Here is a 20063-nt window from a genome sequence, read left to right as displayed (position 1 = left end):
GCTAAGAAAAATGTGTTGTTTATAATAGATCTTTTTGTTTGTTTCCTAAGAATAAGCAAAATTGGGAGAAAAATGCATTTCTATGGACAAGTTTGAAATCGTCTATCTTGACAAGAATGACCAACACGTAATAACAAAAAAAAAGGGCCATAAATATACTGAGGCTTTTTTTTATAGAGACATCACCTGAGTTGGCAAGCAGCCCCAAAGTGTTGACTATTTGGCATCAGGGTGGTATTATTGAGATTAGTGGGTGTCACAGGGCACAGTAAAATGTGAACCTTGAGCCAGAAATCAATGTCTTGCTGAACGTGTTTGTCTGGGTTGCTAAGGTTTCTGCTAAAGAGGCAACGAGGAAAGTGGAATGGTGGCGAGTGCGGACAGTACATGGAGATGAATAAGGGTGAGTGGGCCGACGCTCGTCCACTTCACAGGCTTTGCCCACGAGCACGTGCAGCATTTTGGGGGAATTTGAGCTTTTGGTTATCCCAGCGACCTTTTTGCACATGCCTCATGAATTTTTCCTTTGCTTTGCTCCAGTTGGCTTTCATATGAGGGGTGGATGAGAGAGCAGTGGAAAGAATGCGTTCGATTTTCATTTATTGCAGAGGATGAGATCCATCAAGATATCCACTCTATTCAAGTAGGACACAGAGGGAAGGTTGCATATTAACTTCTAAATCATTTATGTCCTTGTAATACTTAACCCTGTCGCTTTCATTAATAAATCATCCACGTGCCTGTAAGACTTTTTTTTTTTTTAACAAAATACTCTGGCAACTCACTTAACACAAGTGTAGGAACATCGACATAGAGTATTTACAACAAGATATCATCATTACAGCCGAGTGTTGAGGTGCAGATTTGAGCTGAGAGCCATTTTGTATGGAGTTGTTGACCACTAGTAAAGTACTGAATGTCGACCCGCATTGACAATGAAAAGGGGCGTTAAGTACACTTCAAGTTGGCAAGAAAGCTTGTGACAATGCTGCCACCTGCTGTTCGTAACACGAGTAAGTTGCATTGTTGGGGAGGTGTCATTGTGGAGAGACATTCTTCTAATGGTGCTAATCTTGGAGCCATTATAAATCACAGCTGCCCTACATATGATGTTTTCTCACCCTGTGTGTGTGGGCATTCTTTATTGCGGATTGAGCGCTGTTCTTCTCCATAAGCTCAATATAAATGATCCATTCAGGTGAGGGAAATTGCATTTGGCCTCTTGCCAGATCTGACATGTTGTTGTTTGGGATCACTTGATACAATTATGACATGTCATTCGGGAGTTTTCAACGCAAAGTGTGACCTCAGCCTTCATCTTCACCTGTTTTTCTCACTAAGGTATTCCTTTTGGCCCTCTCGGTGAGGCTCCATCTCCAAATGTCAGTCATGATTAATAGAAAGGATTATCATCGACTGCGTGTCACCAGTGTTCAGCATGATGGACAGAGGCACTCGAGATAAACATGCAGCAGTGCGAGAACTGGACTTTTTTTCCATTTTAATAGAGGTTGGCGTTTTTATTGTTCTGAGTGAAGGGCAAAATTGCGTAGATATGGAAAATGGTTTCTCAGTGCAGCTTGTTAAGAAAAAGCAATTATAGAAGCTCCACAATAGCCATTGTGTGTAGCATGTTCTCTTATTGGTGTCATGGCTTTCATTTACAGACTTGGTCCCAAATGTCATTGGTTTACATACAGTATGTGTTTGTGGACGTGTGTGTACTGTATGTGAGAGAGCACGTCTAAAACCTGATGTCAATTGCATTCATTTTGTTACAACTGAAATGTGACCTTAGTTCCTTCGTTAGTCCAAACTATAGTAAAGGTTGTCAGTTATTATCCATCCATCCCTTTTCTGAACCGCTTAATCCTCACAAGGGTCACGGCCGGGCTGGAGCCCATCCCAGCTATGTTCGGGCGAGAGGCGGAGTACACCCCGAACTGGTCGCCAGCCAATCGCAGGGCACATAGAAACAAACAACCATTCGCACTCACATTCACACCTTTGGGCAATTTAGAGTCTTCAATCAACCTACCACGCATGTTTTGGGGATGTGGGAAGAAACCGGATTACCTGGAGAAAACCCACGCAGGTGCTGGGAGAACATGCAAACTCCACACAGGCGGGGCCGGGATTTGAACCTAAGTCCTCAGAACTGTGAGGCAGATGTGCTAACCAATCATCCGCCTTGTCAATTATTAGTTGAACATATTTTCTCAATTGTCCAATCTTTGGTCAGTAATTAAGGAAGCATACAGAGCCAACGGCATTTAAAATGTGCATCCATTCTTATTATCAAATGATATGAGAAAATAGTTGTCATGGGAATAGTATAAGAAAGATGTTTGGCAGTTAAAGTATGAAATAATTACATCTCTCGGACTGCATCATTCAGTGTATTAAAAAAAACAAAAAACACTCCTGAGATGTAATCATTTGGTCAAACATGACATAATGATGTGTGTCACTGATTGTGTTCACTCGCTGACTTCAATGCAGGCAGCATAATGGCACACTCTGAATCTGAGTGTAAATAGTTCTCTGTATATATTGTATTTGCTCTGCAACTGATCATTTGAAGGTTTAGTCTGAGAGCTGAGATCGGCTCCAGTTCTGCGACCCTGAGCAGGAAAAGCTGTATGGATGAAATAATAATGCATTTACAGTACACTTGAATGGTGATGGAGTAAACATATATTCTAAATAGAAACATATAAGTAATTTAACTGCACCCACACTGCAAGAATTAAGTAAATGCTTCTTTTATTTATTTGATTTATTATGTGCCTTCTTCTCGTTGCACTACATCAAAAAAAAAATTTATGTGGACACCAACAAATGGATAGCAAATGAAGTAATGGGACTCTGTGAAAGACAAAGAAAACACAAACAAATTTCAATTCCATCTTAAGCGGTGTTGTGCAAAGAGTTGAAACCCCCACAGTGTAAAAAGTATAGTGTATATAGTCCAGTGAAAACGCATGCATGTCCAAAGGTACATGTACATTAAAAAAAAAAAACTTTTTTTGTTTCTTCGATGTAAAAGAAAAACAAACTGCAAAATGTGGATTGATACCTTTGGATGAGTTTTTGTTTCTTTTTGAAAAGTTTCAAGTACAAGGTGGACGGAATGATCCCCATTCCCATGGAGCTCCAAAAATGCCTACAGATCTGCCGTTGGCCGGAACGACACACGCACGCACGCACGCACACACACACACACACACACACACACACACACACACACACACCCACCAACTGCTTGTCCTCCCGGTCTTATCCAGAAGCATATTTGACTCCTGGATTGAGAATTTGACATATACTCTATGGTCCTCTGGTCGCCGTAAATATAGAAACAGAATTGGAGAAGCATGATGAAGATCCTTTTGTGTGGCACAAATATAATGACAGCCCAGTGTTCCACCCTTCATGATGTCTGAATTGTATGATAATGCAATGGTTTTTCAAAACGTTCACTTTGCGACCCATTTTTAAAAGTCTTACATTTTTACACTCCAGAACACTGTTATTTTGTGGTACAAATGAGTTGAAAACCGTCCTGTGTGTATGGCCCGTAAAACAGAGACGAAACAGGCTAAACTGGAGGTTCCTGATTCATTTCAAGGTGATGCTAGCTCTCAAAATATAAATCATTTATCAATAGAGAATGTTGCCATTTTTGAATGTTTTATTTAATTATTTATTTTTGTATATGATATGTGCCTGCCGTTCTCGTGTTCAAATGATGAACATTTGCTCTCCTTTCGAGGAAAAGAGGAAGCAAGTGATGAAGACAAGGCTGACAATGGTAATGTCACTTTCTGGCTCATTAACATGCTCACAGCCTCTTGGCTCTGCCAGTGTTTTTTGGTGTCATTTGTCATCAAGAATTGAATGTACTATTCGCTCCACTTCAGTCTTTCCATCCCATGTGCCAACACTGCAACAACAACAAAATGTTCTCTTATCACAGATGCATGGAACAAAGAAAACCCTCAATTATGTATGGCTTTGGAAGTGACATTATTTTCCCCTTTCTTTTTTGTCATTTAATTTATGCATGCCTTTGTGGTTCCATTGCTCTCACACTGCAGCACAAAGACAAAGCGACATGAAGCAATGGAATGAAAAAGCTGTTTTCGGTGATATCGAAAGTTGAGTAATTTCAACTCTGGGCGTAAATATTTGCTACTTTTTGAACTTCTCGTTTCTAGATGCGGAAGGAGTTGAAGACGTGGTGATGGAGAGTCAGAACCCAGGTATGGTACACTTGCAAACAAAGCCTCTTGTATGAGCAAGTTTTCATTATACAAGCTGGTCAGACATTTTGGTAGTGGAAGAGTACATCGGGCACAAATAATTCTGGTCCAGCGTCTCCTAAAACAGCCTCATATGAATTCATTGAGTGCGTGCGTGTATAAAAAAGACCATGTGAACTGAGAGCGGGAATTATTTCTTTTTGTCTAAGTATGAACTTTTCTGCCTCTCTATTTCCTTAACATTCAGGATTTGCATTGATATCAGGGAGCAGCGTGTTGCTTGTCTTATTTTATGTAAATACTATTCCATTGACAGAATTTTGACGATAGGTTTGTTGTGGTGAATGCATCCCGGGGTTGCTATCCAAGGCATTAGGTCTGTAATTGCCTTCTTGCCAGACACAAACAGAAAGGTAGAAGCAACAAGGAGGAAAAAATACATAAAACAATAGCACCAAATTAATGCAGCCCATGGCTACATTGGGGCGAGGGGGGGGAAACCATCTCTGGGCACTGACTTTTCATTAACATTGTGTTTTAGTTCGCTACTTGTTTTTACGTTCTTTAAAATAAATAAACAATGCCCATCATAAGAAAATAGTTGCAAACACACTTGGGAAACATAACAGTTGGGGTATGCATTGGGTCATTATTTGAAGACTTGACTCACGTGAAATCTTTAATCACATCTGAATTAATCCTCGTATTTTGTTGCCGGTCAAGACGAAGACTTGGGCCTTGAGGTGCTCAGCCAAGAGGAAGATGAAAACAACAGTCAAGACAAACATGAGGGTATTGGAAGTGAACAAAATGAACATCAAAAAATGGCTGTTAATATGGATAAAGATGAAGACAAAGGTACAGAACAGTGCATGCATCCATCCACCCATATATTTTCTATTGCGCTTGTCCTCATCAGGGTACCAGATGAGCTTATTGGGGTTTTTTTTCAGCTGAAGATGAGCAAACTGCTGCAAAGACTGAAGAAAAAGATGCAGCAAAATCCGCTATGGAGATGGAAGGTAAAATATGAATCAATTTATCTTTCGGTCTCTCTTTCGCTCTCTCGCTCTCTCTCTCTCTCTCTCTCTCTCTCTCTCTCTCTCTCTCTTTCTTTCTCTCTCCAATATCTTAGATAATGCACGTACAGTATTTGGTGCAGTAGATATTTACAGCAAAATGCCTCAAAGTGCAGTAGCATTGACTGCAGTTACTATTGATGTTGTTGTTGTTGTTGTTTGTTAAACTACTGGCCTATCAAATTAAAGTCCAGTTCATCCCTCCAACCAATTGTGTTGCTGAGTTTCAGAACTGTTTCTTGCTCCAAGTGTTTGCAGACTTTGTCCTAATGTCAGAGCTTCTTCAGTTTCGTGCTGAAACATTGTAGTGCGGAAGCAGTAGCAGTCGTAATTGTGTTTGGTCCTCATTGCTACAAATTAAGCTTAGTCTAAATTGGGTGTGGAAGGTGTGACCACTATTGCATTAAGACAACGGTCTAAGTCACTCTCATTTTCTTCCTATTTTACCTTCTCTTTGAGTGACATTCAATTAATTTAGGGTGAGAGTGAACCTTCCAGATAGATCTGTCTGGGCGAGTCTTCTCCATCCACTCTGAAAAGCCATCGGAATACATCCCGTAAACACTACAAGCCTTTCCATCAGTGGAAAGCCACACTCCACCACGCTGATTGTGTTGCGCCTGTGCCTGCCACCGTCTGTCACTGTCAAGGGTTACTATGGGATGGCTGTGGCAAAGCAGTAAACAGTGGTGTCATTCATGATTGCAGGTAGATTACAATTGGTGTGAAGGAGTGGGGTCTCCGGGATATTGTAAGTGCAACCTGTCTCAGACCGACAGGTTAAAACCGATCTTGATTCTCACGCATCGCCAAGCTTATCGGTTGATCAAATAGTTCCCGAGCAAATACATTTCATTATAATAATATCTGCAATCAGGCTCCTTGGTCATGGCATAGAGTGTTATTAGTTTTTTTTTTGTTTTTTTTATTTATTATTAGTCATTAGGGTAATACAATGATTCATAATGATGTGAGGAATGAGGAGCAATGAATCAAACTATAATGGAACCTCCCAGGTTTTACACCCAGTCCAGCATGCTGATTGATTTGTTCATAGCCATCCATCGTATTAAAAAAAAAAAAAGACGATATTATTGTACTCAGCCTTTCATGACGTGTGATATGACAAAGTAAATGTTAATTACTGTATAAGGTTTTATAATTAAAGATTTAAGTAAAAACGTGTACTGTTGTAATCTTTAAATATTTAAAATATAAATACTGTTTACATATTTTAAACATTCTGGTACCCACGAAAATTCCTAGGGGTGGTTGGGGCAAATCCTACTTCGCGGTTTTTCACCTTTCGCGGGGGGTTCTGGTCCCCATTAACTGCGAAAAATGAGGGAACACTGTACTGCTCCTGTAGAATGTAGTAGTTTATACATGCACCATGAAAATAATGGAAGCTTACACAATGTGAAGTCACATTGGATTCGAGCCTTTGACAGCTTATTAATGGTCAATATTGTCAATTTTGATTCACGTTTTTAAATACAATCCCACAGTCCTGTAAAACGGGTCAACACACTGTGTCACTTCATACAAATTCCGGATTCATCTTTTGTTTTTTTAAAAGCTTTTGCCCCACTGTGGTGCTCTAATACGATGTGCATTTTTCCCGATGTTATTAAAGGGTATTGCTGACTTGAAGTTTGAGTTCAGAATCAGAATCAGAATCATCTTTATTTGCCAAGTATGTCCAAAACACACAAGGAATTTGTCTCCGGTAGTTGGACCCGCTCTAGTACAACAAACAGTCAATTTACAGAACACTTTGGGGACATAAAGACATTGACAAAAAACAATTGTGCAAAAAGATGCAGAGTCCTCTAGCACTTAGAGCAGTTCGAACGACTAATATTGCAATAGTCCGGTGCAATGACCATTGTGCAAAGGGCGCTGAGACTTCAAGGAGTGTATGCGGTTTAAAGTGACGAGTAGTGCGATCATCTGGGACAATGTCGGTTGTGCAAATGTTACAGATACTCCTCAATCAGTGTGCAAATGGAGCAGATGCTACTCTGGCATGAGTGGCCAGTATATGCAAATAGTGCAGCATGGCGAGACAACTACAGTGAGTGCACAAGTAATAAATAATTGGCCCCACAGAAATGTGACAACGAACTCAAGTCAAAAAATTGCCAGCTTGTTGTAATGGAGTTGTTCACTGTTTTAGTGTCAACTGAAAATTGTAACTTTAGTGGGCACCAAACGTAAAGCTGCGCAAGCATTACAGTCGTCCTTATTTAAACATGTCATGGCAATAAGCTTGTGTTTGTGTGTACAAGGCATTGATCGCACTTTGTAAGGAGTGTTAAAGACATTTCAAATACCTCCTTTTGCATTGACACATTTTTATCCACTTTGTCTTAACACTTTGCTGTTCTCACACAGCTCACTATTGCACATATGGAAGTGTGTATCACACCGAAGAACGTCAGTCCCAGCTCGCCTACACTTTATACTAAGGGGTGAAAACAGCTTCCTGTTCATTTTCACCCCCATCACTGTTTCTGGTCTGCATGTTTGCTTATTTTAGATGCAGATATTGGACACAGCTTTGTAACTGACGTCTTTTGAGTTTCTTTTATTAGCACGTAGCATGTCTTTCAATATACAGTAACTACTGCATATAGAAAGTAGTGAAAATATACAGTATATATAGTATCAAGCAGAAAGAGTCTAATTTTATTTAAGCAATATAAATGACCAAACAGGCATAATATGTAAAACAAGGCACAGTATGTAATGTGGGGATTTTATAGTGTAATAGAATATGTATGTGGAGAAGAGATGTGTAAGGTGGTGGGCAGAGGAAATATTTTATATTTTAAATTGGGACGCGTGCTACATCATTTGAATTACAGTATATGCATTCAAAATCACCTTCCACATGCAGGTAATGAGATTCTTAGCCTGATATTTGTGGTTAGAAAGGCTCACCAAATTGAATCAGAATCCAATCATCCTTTATTTATGAATATTCATAACATACTTTAAAAAGGGAATTGGAGGCTGCATTCTCTTTATCCTTGTTCTGCTGAATTGTGAGTTGGCACCTGCTTCAATAAGCTCATGGAACACCCATAAATTAAAGTAAGACGCTCTTTGCCTTGAGCAAGGAATAAATAAATGTGAGTTGAGAACAGAAATTGTTTTTCCTTCATGCATTGTGATTCTCCCCTAGAAGTCAATAGCGATTGTCTTTGTTCTGAAGGAAAGCTTTAATTGCAGCACAGGTTCAATCATCGTGTGTATACATACTGCATCATCATTTTCTCCCTACATATTTGAATAATAATCATTGGAAAATTCTAAATAGGTTTGCAGTTTAATGTTTTGTTTTGTTCTATTTTGTTAATCCTCCTTGTGTGGTGCATATTAGCACCACACGAAGCAATGCAGCCGTTCTATCTGAATATTAAAAATGGGAATTTTTTTTACCCTTTCTTGCTATTGATAATGAAAGACATTGACATTACATTTCTTGTATTCTAGGGTAGGTTTTTTTTTTTGTGTGTGCTCCTGGAACAGCGGTTTATGTTGGTAAAAATAATTAGCATAGTGCTTATGATGCGCAACCAATATGGGCTGCCTTTCCTGTGAGTTAGTGGTTTGACTATCGTTGGTGGTAAATGTTTTCTTTTTATCTGTATCATATTTAATTCTTTGTCATGCTCATATTTGGTCTTTAGGTGTGTTTAAGGTTTTTAATGCTGAACGAGTCGGCGTTGCTGTGTTTCACATCTACTGTAGTGAGTAACTTGCATGGTATAAGTAATACTGTAACTTCAACTTTTAAAAGATGCATTTTGAATGAAGTATGAAAAAAAACTTACTTACTTTCAAATGCCGTCCATCTGTTTTCGTAAATCACCAGATCGCAAACACCCAAGGGAGAGCAAGCCAAATTTGTGTGAGCGCGAGATCAACAGTGTTGTGAGACAAATTGATACAGATTTTTATTTTATTTTTTTCCCCCTGTGAACCGGTATGACCACTTCACATTTGTTGGTTGCATCGCATAACAAAACAGAAAACATGAAACAGAAAAAAACAGAAACATTTAATCATGTCTGCCCCTTCACATACACAGTATTTAAACATTACACGTGACCATTCAACTTCAAATACAGTCAAGACAGTGTAAATGGTGCTTCCCTATAAAAAAACAAAAAGAAAATTCCTCTGTGACCAACAATCTTTTTAATGGTAGTTTATATATCCATCCACATCCAGATATTACATGCTAGTAACATAGCCACATAATATTAAATCTCCATCCATTCACATACAGGGTGAACATGCCTGGCTAGTTACATACACACAATGCAAATATCTATATATATATCTAGTTAGAAATGAGGGGCCCTGTTGCGGAGATAGTGAGGAAGAGGATGGAAGCTTTTCTCTCTCTCTCTCTCTCTCTCTCTCTCTCTCTCTCTCTCTCTCTCTCTCTCTCTCTCTCTCTCTCTGTCTCTCTCTCTCTCCTGGACATATTGTGTTGTTGAATTTACAGCACAGCTCTTCACACATAAACTCAGTGTACTGTTGCACGTTACTGCAATGTCTTGATTTCATGACGCATGTCTGTCTTGTGTAGGGACAGTGACAGATCTGTTTAGCACTGTAACTCTCCTACCAGATCTCATTGTAAGGATGTCAGTAATCACCAAACACTCTTACCTTTATCATGTAGTTAGTTTTCTTCCTTGTAAAATCTCTTCACACAATAAAAGAGTGCATAAAAAAATGGAGGCACCATAAATCTCCCTCTAACCATTATGAGAATCACTTTTATTCTCTAGCCGGCTACAGTTATGTGAAGGGTGTTATTGATTCAGTTTATATTTGAGTTATTCTGTGGTAACATTTGCAACAACAAGCTGACACAAAAGGCTCTCCGGAAATACAGCAGACTTGTTATTGATGTTAAGGTACACTAAACTATCACAGCCCAGTGTGGTTGTGTGTGAGTCTGTTGATATGCTCAAAAAAGAGCACAAGGGGTTGTTTAAATAACATTTATACATGAATGGCCTTTTACAGGACATAAATGCCAAAACAACATGATGGCAGATTAAAATAAAAGTTAAAGTGTCGATAATAAAAACACTGCATTTTCAGTCCTGCTGATTTTCTTTGCCATAGCCTTATGTATGTATATGTATATATATATATATATATATATATACATATATATATACATACATACATACATACATACATATATAGCACGCCCGCGACCCTAGTGAGGATAAGGGGTATGGAAAATGGATAGGTGTCTACCGAAGCAAACAGAATTTGCACATGGACTGTGAGAGCAACATGGTCTTTCCTATTGTCAGCACACAATTACATTTTGGCATATTATATAGTGCTTCACTCCACATGGAGGCAGCTACCAGTGGCTGATGACATGAGTCTGCCACTGTGTTTTTTTTTTTTTAGCTTTTTACACTCTTAGTCCGAGAAGAGAAGCCCTGCTGGGGCATCTTGAGCGCAGAGACAAGCCATAGTTCTTATCTTTCTGCGTGTTTATGCAGCATTGAATTCCATTTGGCTCGGCTCCTCGTTCTAAACTCACTCTCTCTGATGCCTTGTGTTCACTTGTTATGCTAATTTGGCCAAACTGGGTTTGAAACTGGGAGTATTTTATGCTTTTCAAAATGTAGAAATCCTATCAGACTCTGTTGAAATCATGCGTAGCTGTGGTTATTTATGTAGAGATAGAGAATGGACCCACATAGTGCACAAAATCTAAGGGATGTTTGGTTAGCTCTCTCACCCAGAAAGCTGCCTCAAAGAGGGAAGGGTCACGTTGGCTGCAGCCTTTTTCTATTTCCCTTTTGAAGCTGCTCTTCTAATCTGCCCTCTTATCTCTATCCATCTGTTTGCTTCACAAAAATACCAAATGAATAAACTCTAAGCAGATTGGGAATTTATCAGCCAGTGAGAGATCCAGCAGTGTGCTTGAAACATCTGGAACACATCTTTGTCATTCTCCAGCATGCACGTAGACGCACACACACGCTCTAAAAGCCAACACGAGCCCAAGACAGCATGTGAGTGATGTCTGTATGGGTTGCCTGTCTCCTGGAGGCGGTGGGGAAGAGTTGATGGAGCTGCTGCTTCCAATACAAAAGAAGTAAACCCCAAGTAAGAGGCTGACTGACAACTGTTGTCATTGGGACTCAAATATCATAGTCAACATGATAAATTTGTCATTCTTTGGTTTAAAAATGGTGTAACATTTTTAAACACTAGCCCTCTTCATGTCTTCATTTAGTTCGAAAGCACAGCATTCTGTATGAGAAATGATGTGATTCACAATAGTGCAAAACGCGATGACTAAGAATATACTAAGAATACAGAACACTATGGTTGAGTTGAAATAAAACTGTAGGTGTGACATTCTTACATATGAATATCCGTAGGGGCAGAATAGAATATAAATTTAGAACTGCAGGAAGAATTGTGCTTTCAGCACATGTCTGCCATGTTTGAAGTTTTTGTTGTGACAATACTCTTTTTGTGTCACTGTGGGTGTGTGTACATGTGCTGGATGGATTTTGATACATTGTATACAAATGTTTGTATGATTTCTTAAAAATGAATATCCATGTTGGCAACACAGTTAGCTATCGATTAGCACATCTGCCTCGCAGTCTTGAAATTCCGGGTTCAAATCTCGGCTCAGGGCCCTCTTTTGTCTGTTTGAATGTTCTCTCCATGCTTGCATGGGTTTAGGTTACAGTAAATTGAAGACTCTCAATCAGGGCTTCTAAAACTTGGGTCCTAGGACCCCTGTCCTGGAGTTCCACGAACTATAACGTGGGAGTCCGCAAAATAATTGACCATTAATTTTTGTCATCCATCCATTTTCTTTACCGCTTATCCTCATTAGGTTTGCGGGCTGCTGGGGTCTATCCCAGTTATCTTCGGGTGGGAGGCGGGGTACACCCTGAACCGGTCGCCAGCCAATTGCAGTAATGTTTGTCATATGAGTTATAAAATGTGCCAACATATGGGCACCAGCGTTCTAATAATACAAATGTACTAAACCAGTTATTCCCCCTACCTTTTGTAGTGATTGTGGCGTATTGCATTAATCTGAGATCCGTGCATGTGTGAAGCTTTTCTAGGCGTCTGGTCTTAGGCAATCAGTGACTCTGATTGCCTTTCTGGAAAACTGGAAAATGGATGTTTCATAGCCAGAATTAAACCTGCTCATTTGAAAAATAGTCGCTAAACTGGTTGTAAAAGTTTCTAAGATGGCCAGACTGACTGTGCCGTACTGTGTTAGAAAATAAATCATTCTTATGGCATTTAGGGGTGCACATGGTAGTTATGTTTAATCGTGAGTGTTGTGTTTAATTGGAGTCAGGATCATGAAGGGGTCTTTGAAAACAATTATCCCCTGCAAGGGGTCCCTGGACCCGAACAGTTTGAGAACCTCCTCTCATGCAAGTGTGATAGTTGTTTGTCTAGTATGTGCCCTGCGATTGACAGGTGATCATTCCAGGGTGTATCCCACCTTTCTCCATCCTAATGAAGACAAACGTTATAAGAAATGGATGGATGAATAGACTAATTAGGTTAGCTACACATACTATTTATATCCTGAAAAACCAAGAGCCATTCAGCACTGTTGGATCTTTTCCAGAATATAAGCCCAATGGACTCCATGGTTAAAACTGTAAACTTTTCTCATTCTGAACATGTTTTATAGTGTAATGGGCCACATCGCTCTGCTATGAGATTCCAATGTCATAAGGTTTGCCATAGTGTGAAACAATATTTTATTCAATACACCTGACTATCAAGATCCAACGTCTCCCCAGTGAGAATTGCTCCGAGCGTAACAATGTTTCTACCAGCTTGCCACCTTCTCCTGTGTATCCTGGTGCCATCTGCTCCCCAGGTAAACACTGCACAACACATAAACACACCAGCGTCTTCAAGTCCCATCGAGGAAAATGTGATTCATCAAAGCCATTTCGCTCATAATCCAGTTGCTATGCTTGTACTTACACCTTGTAGGCAGCATATTCTCACCAGAGAAGGAACTTTAAAAAAAAATGTTTTTTAAAAAGGAAATAGGATACAGTGGACTCTCAGAACTTGAATCCTAAAACAGTATGGTGAAACAATGCAAAAATCATCCTAAATTTAAAAAAAATATCTGGAACCTGAACAAAAAACAGCCCCTTTAATAATTTGGTGCATTGTTAAGCAATGTACAGTTTGCCAGATTAGCCACAAAATAATGGTACACCGATGTTAACTCATGAACCAAAATGGTCATGAGTTAACTTATCTATTGACGTCAGACCTAATTACTGTGGCTCTAAGAAGCTTAATTGCTAATAAGGCGAGCTATGTCCACCGGGTTTCAAGGTTTGTATATATCTGTTGCATTTTAATGATTATAGCGTACAGTAATACTATGAAGACCTACCTGGCTTTCCTGGAACAGTGTTGCTCGTTAATATCACTGCCCTGCAGTATGTGTTTGATAGCACCCACCTTCATTTGTGTAGCAACACACTGTGTTCCAACTTATTACACATGCTGTGTGCAGTTTTTGTTGATTGTAATTTACAGTGACTACTTTATTTATCATAAACAATTGTTAGTTTTTATAATAATCTGGATTTTACACAATGACAACAGTTTTTATTTTGCATAATTGCTCAAATTGTGTTCTGAAATATGTACACCATTTTTAAGAAAATGCAATTTTGACCAAAAAACATCTTATGAAGATAAAGTTACATGTTAACAATTTTTATATCACCTTAAAAATGGATGGTATCTCATTTGAGGACGCAAGAACTGCCTCCCTGAGTTGCTGTTGTGAGGTACTATATTGCTGTCCACCCTCATAGCACTATCTTTAAAGGAGCCGTGACAGATTCTTAATAGAGTTGAGATCAGGGCATGATGATGGCCACACCATGAGTTTTTCTCCCTTTATACCCATAGCAGCTAAAGCTTCAGTGTTATTGTTATTGCACCATGTGGCGTGGTGTGTTGTCTTGCCTAAGAGATATTTTTTTGATGAAGATATGTTTTGTTTTTATAACCATAGGAAATGGTCAGTTTCCAGCCGCCTCAGTATTCAGCTTAGGGTGTGTCGCAAGCATGCAATATTACACGAAATGTTACCGGTTTGACGTGTTTTTTTGGAATGTACAGTCAATTAAAAATATGAGAGGTGATCAACTTACCTGATGACACGGTAAGAACTTTGACGTGACGTTCGCTGTGGTTTTCCAAGATCAGCCTTGCAACCGTCCGGGTATACACACAACACCGTTATATATCTTTACCCTTGATTTGAAGTAGAGCTGTGCAATTCCATTTTCTTTTTAAGTTTTTTTGCTAACTGGAGTTAAATAATGCAGCCAAGAAACTAAAATAGTCTGCTTTTGCGCAAGCATGCTTTGTCCCCCGCGAGGCTCGTGACCACGATGTACACATGAGCAAAAGATTGACAGACTATTCGGTCACACCTCCTGTCACTACATTCTCTGTTTAATTATTCTTGTCCCACCATGCCCAGTTGTAAAATGATAATGAAAATTAAATTAGAGGCATTAGATGGGGCCAATGACAGGTGATATTTCCAAAAAAAAGTGTTTGTTTGTTTTTAAACTGCAAATTGTCCCTTTAAGTTTTCTTAAAATGTTCAGTGTTTTCATTCCTTTTGCGAGGCATTGGACAATTCCATGATTTTCCTTAGCAGAAAGATCTATTTTCCCCATTATGCAGAAAAACTGACATGCTTAATAAAGTGGAACAACCTCCCTAAGTAATTTTCCTTTTATTTAAGCTCACCTGGGAAACTTATCAAACCTGAGATTTATATCAGTGATCTAAACAGATGGGGAAACAACATATGCCAAATCTTGCCCAGAAATAATAAAACTCGAGTCGTTTTAACTTATATTTAAGTGTATTTCAATGTGTCAATTTGATATGGTGGGTATAACCTCCAAATGCATACTGCACTCCCTTCTGCCTGCTTGTGTTTGAAAATTGTTTTCCCAAAAGTGTGATAATCCTTCAGGGAATGCAGACAGAAGCGTCATGTTGGTTCCAAAGTCTTGATGGACAGGACAGGTCTTAGCAAAATGTGAACTGGCCATTTTCATGCTTCTCGCACATCAATTGTAAGACTTGAAGTGTTCACTTGCTGTCAATAATATACCACCTGCTGACAGTTCCCACTGTAACAAGTCAATGTTATTCATTGTCTGGTTTTAATATGATTGCTGTTTAACAGGTTTCTCTTGAAGTCTGCCAGTTAAGATGCCCTGTAGCTGACCTTTGTGGTGATAGGTAGGATTCTAGCAGAACTCCTGCTTTTTCCTGCAGTCAAGACAAGCACTTTGATTACACTGACTTCTTCATTGCATGATTTCCTGTGAAAATCCAGGAGCTGCCCAGAGGAGGCATCACTCCCTAACTGCAAAGGAAGGCCTGAGCTGCAGCCTCTTGTCACACAAACATTCCCTGTGGTGTATTCTGCTAATGTAGTGCAAGTTTTGTATTACCTCTGCGTCAAATGAAGTATTACCCAGACCGTCATTGGATTAACATAGTAAACCACAATCAGGATTGAAGACAAGCATTGAGCTTCCTGCAGCAAGTGCGATAAAAGTATAAAGATTATGTAAAGTTATTCAGCAAGTGATGAGAGAGGAGCAGGCCAGCATTGACAGTAGGTATGTAGGCCACACAGGAGGAGGCCTCTTTTGCATTACCCCCACAGCCCGCCACCACCCACCCCCTCCTGTGTCTATTTTTGTGTCATCTCCTCCACCTCTCTTAGTTCTTCACTTAATCAGGTATTCACTTACGGCTTCTCGTCACTGCTTAACCCTTGTGTGTTCTCCCTCTCCTCTTGACAAACCACCATGGCTGTCTCACACTATTTAGACTACAGATTAAAAAGGACTAGAAAGAGAGATCAACACAGCCAGCCGAGACGCTTTACTGACTTTACCGTATCTTGTCAAATGTTCATCAATGGTAATTTTTCCTTGATCTTTGGCAGCATATGCCAACTTTGTCTTTTCTGCCGCCATCCAATCATCTGCAATTTCTCTGTGCTTTTGCTCAACCCAAAGCAGATGGTGTCCTGTTGTGTTTCACTCATTCCAATTCATCTCGTCAAGCAGGGCCGAAACCCTTGTAATGAGCTTGGGCCTTTTCTGTCTGTTTCGAGGACCCTAACACACTTCGGAGCCACAACAGTACAGTCGCCGCTGCAAGGTTACCTAAACCCGCAGGGGAACACAATGTAACTTAGTGTCCACAACGCCTCGGCCTTTCTTAGGGAGAAGAAAGGCTGAATATCAATGCAGCAACTTGTCTTCTAAGGAGTATAGCCAAGAGGGGGGCAGTCACAGAGTTTACAAAGCAGCCTTGTTTTCATCTCCTGAGTCTGCAGGTCACAGCTCACTGCTCCTTAATTGGCTTAGATTGTCAGACAGTGTTCCATCTTAAAGCAAAGAAAACTCCATAGATGAAACGTTTACCCCCCTTAGATACAAGCTATTTTCCACCCTCTTGTTTTGAGAGCGGTGGCACATACAGCTAAGCTATTTGCACGAGCCTCCGCAACAAATGTAACATTAACATATGCAAATTGGCTTCTTTCCACATTTACCAGCTCATTAGTTCTTTTGGTTGAGAACATGTTGAGACCCACCAGTTCTTGTTTAGCTTAAGCTGGAACTTGTATTTAATTATCTTTGTATTTGGGCATATCAGGCCCTTAGCTATTCATCCATGCAAAGTTTAATGAGGGGCTTTTTTTGCTTGTTTAATATACATGGCCTTGGACAGACCAGGACCAAGTTACTCATAGGCCACCCACTTTGTATTTGGAATTTAATTCCTTTTTCAGCCATTGAGCGCAATGAAAAATACACTGATGCTGACCTCGACATTTTCTTCACTTATTCTCTCAAAATTAAGTGCTGTTGGGCAAGCAATGGCCTCCCGTCTGCTTCATAAAAGCTGGAAAACTTTAAGCTCTTCACCAGATAATCAGCTTAAGAAACTGCAGTAATGAAAGTGATTCAGTCCATAATTGATTTTCATGTGTGATCTGGTCCATTTGGGCTTCTTGTACTTGAAGTTGAAATAAAATAGCTGCTCAAAGGATTCTGCTTACATTCCTTACAGTCCTTCATTGACATCGTGACGGGTTATGCCCCTTCGACTGTCAGCAGCTGGTTACACATTTGTGGTAGCAGAGACCAAACCTCATTCTCTGATCTAACATCAAATGAAAAGATATACCCCAACTTTTTTACAATTACCCCTTTAAAAAAAAGAAGTGGTTGAATCCTTGAGAGTGAAAAGTCAGGTGGGTCAGTGTGCGATTGGCTGGCGACCAGTTCTTGGTGTACCCCACCTCTCACCCGAAGATAGCTGGGATAGGCTCCAGCACGCCCGTGACCCTAGTGAGGAAAAGCGGTACAGAAAATGGATGGATGGTTGGCCCTTGGCTATTCATCCATGCAAAGTTTAATGAGGGGATTTTTTTGCATATATATATATATATATATATATATATATATATATCTTCCAGGCCAATGAGGAAAAAGGACCATCTGGATTGTTATCAGTGCAAAGTTCAAAAGCCTGTGATGGTATTGCGGTATGTTAGTGCCCATGGCATGGGCATACAGTACATGCCATCCAAGCAACCTCTTTTTTCGGGACGTCCCTGCTTTATTTCAGCAAGACAATGCTAAGCCACATTCTGTACATGTTGCAACAGCGTGGCTTCGTAGTAAAAGGGTGCGAGTACGAGACTAGCCTAGCAGTCCAGACCTGTCTCCCACTGAAAATGTGTGGCACATTACGAAGGGCAAAATGCGATAAAGGAGACCCTGGACTGTTGCGCAACTGAAGTTGTACATCAAGCAAGAATGGGGGAAAGAAATTCTACCTACAAAGTTTTAACAGTTATTGTCCTCGGTTCACAAACGCTGATTGAATGTTTTTAAAAGGAAAGGTGATACACAGTGGTAAATATGCCCGTCTGAGCTTTTTGGGAACGTTTGCACACATCAAATTAAAAATGACTGAATATTTGCAACAACAACAACAAAGGTTTATCAATTTGAACATTGTCTTTGTAATGTATTCAGTGTTTAAAAATGTTACACCATTTATGCTTTACACAACGTTCCAACTCCATTGGATTTGGGGTTTGTATGTTTAAAGCAGGTGTTCACAGCAACTAACTTATCGCTGAGCCAATCAAGAAGCAGTTGGCCCTGGTCACGACCTTCTTCATGACCATACATTCCACGAGAAATGTGCTGGTTGTTTACAACAATCTGGGCATTTACGTCACCACAAGTCAGTCATTTTTTTAGTGTTTAGCTACTCCCCTTTTGTAGCGTTGCATATACTGCAAGTACATCAACTTCCACTGCTTCTTCTGTTGATGTTTAATCCTGGACTATCTCATTGGTTGTGGCTTTGCCTTAAAACAAAGAGTATTTATTCTCAAAGATATCGATATGATTCAGCATAGCTTTGGTAATCTTTGGTGCTACCTAAACCTCTTTGACGAAACTTCTCATCCCCTGTATAAGAGGACATCCATCCATTTGTGTTCCTCTGTCAGGATGACATCCATCTCACCTCTGCTAGCCTGAGTATGTGCATATTCAAACTTTATGCCTCCATAATTTACCGCAATCATGCACGGTACGTGAATTCTGTGTTTCTAAAATCAATTCTGGCTACGTATCTTCAAATGTTACAATGATGTGTTGATGAAAAACTTGCTTGACCAGTGATACCTATATGGTATTGCCACGCATTGGGAACCTCAACTGATCAGGTGCTAATGATAGTATTTTGTTGTGCCTTCTTTTGCCAATGGAAAAGCGGTGATAGTGAGTTGAGCCATATTGAGCCAAGTAGGTACTCTGTAGTGGAAAAGGGGCAACATTACCAAGCGGTGGGTAACCCATTGGGTGAGTCCTGCAATACTGCTGATCATAAACAAACATTTTTCTAGGAAATTATCTTAGTAATATTATATATATCAGGTTTTTGATGAGAAATATTTACATTATACTGTAAACATGTTTACAGTTTCCTTTTTAAACACACAGTGATGCCTGAATACTGTGGTGCAGTCCAATCATGTCGGCACCTCTTGTCACCACCTCTTGTCCAATAAATAAATGGAAGGTGGGTTGGGTGTAATTTTATGCTTGTCTGCATATGAGCCAACTCTCTTCCTTTATTGCCTTCGTCTTATATATGCAAATAGCACGCACTTGAGCTACAGGTTGAGGTTGTGGTTGTTTTCAATGAGCATCTAATTGTTCCTGCTCAAGTCACTCATCTTGGTGGAGTTTGTTTGTGTTCATGATGTCTGTCAGCAGAGCCACGGATTAACTCAAATTCTTCTACTATGCATACTGGTAATTTACATACCAAAAACGGAAAAAGCTAGACACTTTAAAGAACTCCTCAGGGTCCGTGGTCGTAGTGTTTGGAACCGCTAGTGTAAGTGGGCTCGTTTCCTGCTGAGGGAGTCAATTCTACTGTTTTTCGACTCTTTTCATGATAAGCCCTCAGTGGAGTGGGCCTCTCCTTCACTAGAACCTTGACAGAGGACTGTTTTTCTCCAACCCCCCCTTGTTTATGTGTTTACCAAAAATGCACACAC

At 39.8% G+C, this 20063-nt stretch overlaps 1 protein-coding gene across 4 annotated transcripts in view; it reads left to right on the top strand.

Moving 5' to 3' along the window:
• The window catches only part of macrod2 (mono-ADP ribosylhydrolase 2), a 459456-nt gene that overhangs the window by 428360 nt on the left and 11033 nt on the right, over nt 1-20063 (top strand). For 2 of the 4 annotated variants that reach the window (XM_061690717.1, XM_061690715.1), the window contains 4 exons: nt 3779-3811; nt 4218-4262; nt 4986-5120; nt 5216-5284. In XM_061690717.1, the coding sequence (XP_061546701.1) occupies nt 3779-3811; nt 4218-4262; nt 4986-5120; nt 5216-5284 (282 nt within the window). The remainder of the gene's footprint in view (nt 1-3778; nt 3812-4217; nt 4263-4985; nt 5121-5215; nt 5285-20063) is intronic. The other 2 variants (XM_061690718.1, XM_061690716.1) reach the window with 1 other exon arrangement.

This window comes from Phycodurus eques, chromosome 11 (genome assembly GCF_024500275.1).
Source record: "Phycodurus eques isolate BA_2022a chromosome 11, UOR_Pequ_1.1, whole genome shotgun sequence".
NCBI lineage: Eukaryota > Metazoa > Chordata > Actinopteri > Syngnathiformes > Syngnathidae > Phycodurus > Phycodurus eques.
The sequence above is the reverse complement of the archived record's forward strand: the minus strand, read 5'-3'. Positions and strand labels throughout refer to the sequence as shown.